Source organism: Acyrthosiphon pisum, chromosome X, assembly GCF_005508785.2.
Source record: "Acyrthosiphon pisum isolate AL4f chromosome X, pea_aphid_22Mar2018_4r6ur, whole genome shotgun sequence".
Classification (NCBI taxonomy): Eukaryota; Metazoa; Arthropoda; class Insecta; order Hemiptera; family Aphididae; genus Acyrthosiphon; species Acyrthosiphon pisum.
Genome location: NC_042493.1, coordinates 102,276,358 through 102,281,785, shown reverse-complemented (window position 1 = coordinate 102,281,785; position 5,428 = coordinate 102,276,358). Strand labels below are relative to the sequence as shown.

At 27.3% G+C, this 5,428-nt stretch overlaps 1 protein-coding gene across 1 annotated transcript; it reads left to right on the top strand.

The window, feature by feature from the left end:
• The first annotated feature begins 2,541 nt into the window (after nt 1-2,541).
• On the top strand, nt 2,542-4,295 carry LOC103309638 (KRAB-A domain-containing protein 2-like). Its single transcript, XM_016804968.2, has 2 exons — nt 2,542-3,911; nt 3,971-4,295. Exons 1-2 carry the CDS (start codon nt 2,678-2,680, stop codon nt 4,228-4,230), a joined length of 1,494 nt encoding a protein of 497 aa, XP_016660457.2. The 5' UTR covers nt 2,542-2,677; the 3' UTR covers nt 4,231-4,295.
• Nucleotides 4,296-5,428: the final 1,133 nt, after the last annotated feature.

Here is a 5,428-nt window from a genome sequence, read left to right as displayed (position 1 = left end):
AAGGTGTTCCATAATTCACAATTGTAGAATTTGTTCAGTATCTCCTCTATAAATTAGTAAAATATTTAATAACTATAATAGTCTTGGATTAGTCAGATAAGGTTGACCTGTTTTGAATGTGAACTTGAAGTTTAAATAATATATTACATTTTCGTTGTAGAAAAATAACACAAGATAACGTTTTTTTTTTCGTTAAATAGAAACATTTTTGGATGAAAAATGTATGATTCTATAAAACATTTCGTTATAATATAGAGTCTCGTCAAATAGAAGTTTGTTAAAGAGTAGTATCACTGTGTTTGAGCACACAATAAGCCATAAGGCTTTACTTACCTACCATTTACTTTTATCAAACATTATAATATTAAACATTTATTCATTGTTAAGTTCGTGGTATAAAACGTAGAAATAAAAAAAAACTTTTAGTAAAAACTAAAATAGTAATATTTAAGAAAATACATACTTGGGTACCTAATTAGAGGCTAAAGTATAATTTTGTTCGTACTACACACTTTATATTAAACTTGGGGTTACTGTAGGCCCCCCCTCCAAATGTATCTGATCCATATACATAAGCATAGAGTAGTAGAATTTCTATTTTTCTTTATATACCCACAGGTTACTACGGACTAAATAACAATAAAACGATTTATGTCAGTAGATTATTATAGATAATTTTACAATAATATATGCACTGAACTATAATATAGGAACAGTGAATTTTGGAATAAAAATCCCTGGGGAATATTCCTTGACCCTAGGAAAAATGATTCACAGACTACAATATTACTGACATGAAATCGATTGATCAAATACTTTTTAAAAGCTAATTAATGTAATTACCATATTATTAATATTTAATCAAAAATATACACTAGGTGTCTTATCATTAAAAAATGAATATATAATAAATAATTTTCAAACATTAACAATAATATTATTTTGTCTTATATCATGATTTAAAACAACATAATATATTAGGTAATGGTTCTTTTATAATAATAGGTAGGTTGGTAGGTAGGTACATGTATTGACTATTATTTGATAATTATTTGTATTATTTCATATTTAACTTATCGATCATTCGAAATATTTTTATTTTTCATTTTATAATCTTTTAAATATTGTATCTATAAGTAAGACTAGTAAAAAACAACTCCTGATAATAATTATAATTATTATTTTTATTTAAAATTCTTATCTCTAGCTATTCCCCAATGTAACATCAAATAATGTTTTAATTAATGAAGAAAAAACAGTAACAAAAGTTACTAGTTAATAGCTATTACAGGTCGTTATACACTTTTCAATTTCGTATTCCACGCTTAGCATTTCGTACTACACACAATTTTAGTCCCTGTACGCAATACATCATGATAGAGTGACCTTATAGACCTTATAGAACTTATATCTCTAGTGCCTGGTAAGTAAAATTAATATTAATTATAAATAATAATATAATAGCAGCGATGGATATATAAGTGTTATAAAATAGCTATTCTCAAGAACAGTGAATATTTACAACCAATAATTAGTAACAATGCAAAATATTATTTACTGTGTAGTTACTGTGTGTCCGTGTAGAATGTAGATAATAATTAAAATGCAATTTGATAAAAAAAACCATTAAAATATAAAAAAATGTGAAACTATAAAACTATATGCGTCATAATATTATTACAAAGGTTTAATTTTAATAACACACTTTTACATTTCACTGCACTTCAATTTTCATACTACACACAGTTTTAGGAGTTGGAATATTAATTAAAACATCCCAACAAAAACACTACGCCAAACTCCGTGTAAAAAAAACCATTAAGGATAAGACAAAAACGGCTTTGAAACAAAATCTTTGAACTAGGTATAGATATAATTCATGTTGCAATAGTCTGCTAAATAATTGGACTTAGCTTGGTTACTGAAGTCAAATATTTAAAAATACTATAGCATTATATAGTAACCTACAATATAATATATTATATGTAGCGTAAGTGATTATAACTTATGAATAAAAAAAATAATATTAAATAATAATTTAATAGGTATTAACACTATTTTAAATAACGTAAAACGGATTTTTTTTTTTCAGATGCAAAAGCCCTGGATAAAACTTCATTCAAACTTTCGATAGCGTTAATTGTACACTGTAGAGCTTACAATGATTTCATATTATTATAACCACAAATATTATTAGGTTTAAAATAAAAATAAATATTTATAATTTTAAGTATATATGCCTATTATAATATTTGATATTATATGGTTAACGGCCCAGTAATACGGTGCTCGTGGCCCGTAGGTTGGGAACCACTGACTTAGACCATAGTATAATAATATATTATAAATTATAATAATATGTATAATATTATATGGGACTGAAGACTTCTAGTTTTTAATATTTGTCTAGAAAGGTTGCAGAACAATTTGAATAATTATAGTTTATATATTAGATTTCGTTAAGATAAGGCGAGATAACGTCAATAATAAGTGACGATCAAATCTAACCCAACGTTCCGATCAATATATTATTTCGTTGTGGTAGAACATATAATATGTTTGTTTCTCGTCCAGTTGTTTGCAGTACACCATAGTTATACATTTAACGCATTATATAGCTGTAGTACCTACACGTGTTCTAATTTTTTGATTGAATTTTTTTTAAATTATATTCAATATGGATGAAACAATGATTCTTATGAAACAAAAATTTTACGAATCAATTGAAAAACGTGAGTACAAAAATAATAGTGCTATTTTATTTAGTGAAAAATATTTAAATTTGATAGCTGACGTCAAAAATATGAAAATTAAAAAAACTCAAGCCCGTGATTATTGGCTTGCGAGACGTTACGATTTAATAACAATAAATGGCGTCGAAACATTAATTTACCCATTTAATAAAAACAATCCAAATTTCAAAATATACGTTATGATAGACGATATGTTTGACATTTTAAACAGTGTTCATAAGTCAATTGGACACGGAGGAAGGGACTGTATGTTATTTGAACTTAATAAAAAATATAAAAATATTACCCAAGCTGATGTGAAGTTGTATTTAGATTTGTGTATTCTATGTCAAGAGAAAAAAAAATCACAAAAAAAAGATATTGTAGTCAAACCAATGGTTTTTAACGATTTTAATAGTCAGTGTCAAATTGATCTTATAGATTTTCAATCACAACCTGATAGAGATTTTAAATTTATATGTGTCTATCAATATCATTTAACAAAATTTTGTATTTTAAAACCCTTAACATCAAAACGAGCAGAACAAGTCGCATGTGTGTTATTAGATATTTTTTGTTTATTTGGTGCGCCCGATTCTCTTCAATCTGACAATGGTAGGGAATTTTGTAATGAACTAATTAATTCATTGCGTGAGACGTGTCCTGATTTAAATATCGTTCACGGGAAACCATGGCATAGTCAGTCGCAGGGCAGTGTTGAACGAGCCAATCAAGATATTGAAAATATATTGACAACTTGGATGCAAGATAATAACACTAATAAATGGAGTGAAGGACTCAGCTTCGTTCAATTTATGAAAAATAGCGCCTATCATTCTGGAATCAAACAAAGCCCATATAATGCGATGTTTGGAACTGACCCTAAAACTGGCCTAACGTCAAGTATATTGCCACACACTATACTACAAGAAATACCATCAATCGAAAATAGAAAACGCAAACAAACAGAAGAACGACAAAATGCAAGAGACAACTTAGAAATACAAGCGAAAAAAATGAAGAATTTATCAAATGCTAAATTTCCAGAAGCAAAAGAAGGTTCAACAGTTCAACTTAAAATTCCTAATATTGATAGAGGGAGGGGAGATCCTCGATCGGTAATTGCTGTGGTTCTCAAAATTACTGAAGACGGGTTCTATCAACTTGGATGTAAAAGTGGTATGTATAAGATTTGTTACATATTATTTACATTTAAATAATTTATTTTAAAATTATAGGTATTTTAAAACAGCTATATGCACGTTCCCAATTCACTACCTGTTCAGAAAACCTTATATCATTAAGCGATATTCCTCAAGAAAAAGAAATTTCTCTACGATCTGCAGCTACAGAACAATCAATTGGAAATGGACAAGGTTTTTTTAAATGTACTTGTATCACTAAATGCACCACTAATCGATGTATATGCCGTAAAAATGGTGTTTTGTGTAATTCAAAATGTCACCACAATCAAGCGTGTACTAATTTTGACAAATAGTGTAGATAATATAATTGTTATTCATTGTAACGTAATATAAAAAAAAAATTGTAAACATGACTAAGATAGATCCAAAACCAATCTTGTATAAAATATTTTTTTTTAATGTTTATTCATTTTTATGATTTATAAGATTTTTTTTAGAATAATTTATAATATCAATTACATAATATTAATAATATTCATTTTATATTCACAAATCACAATTATCCACTTTAACTAGTTATTAATTTAAAATATAAACACTTTAACGATTCATTATCTGTAATTCTATAATATAACTAGTTATTTTATGCATTTTTAAGTATTTATATAATTTGAATGTAAACACTTTAACTAGAATGTTACGTTAAATTATAAAATAACTGGTTTAATACTTTAACGGTAACATATATATTATAGTACACATAAATATTATGGAAAATGTACATTGTACATACTATTATACATTATACATTATATACATAACAAGTGCGGTGTCCACTTGAATTTTAACGACCACAGCAGTGTATAGGCATTTATAAAACTGATCAGTTGTCGTTTGGAAGTAAACACGAGTACAATAATATGTCAATATATCATATTCATATGAACTATAAATGCATGTTCATAATAATATACAAATATTATGCTTTAATTTAGTGGGTTTATATATAAAATATAATAGGTGCAAAATATGTATATGATATGCAGCGTAGGCAGTAGGTAATGTACGCAGGATTTTAGTTCGGTTAGGGTTTTATCTGAGTAAATAATTTGAATTATTTTTTTCTCAACAGTTATTATATAACAAATTATAATTGGCCTACAATTTACAGTGTTTAACCTGGTCATCTATAGAGCTTTCTCTGGCCGTAATAAACGTGGTAATATTCGATGGACGATGATACACGATCGATTACGGCAGACGATGTTCTAAATCAGCCAAAAAACAACAGAAATTATGATTATCGATGTTTTTGTCATATTCAACAATTTATTTTATATCTGTTAAAAAATGACCAACAATATTGATCTGTGTGTATCAAAATGATGATAAATAAGTTTGTTTTGTAGAAAAAATAAATTTCAGGGGGGGGGGGGGGTCAGGACCATAGAACCCTACCACTTCGTACGACCACTGCGCGTAGGTACTTTTTAACAATTTTGTCTGAGCACACACACACAATAAAATACTTAACTCATAATGGTGTGGTTT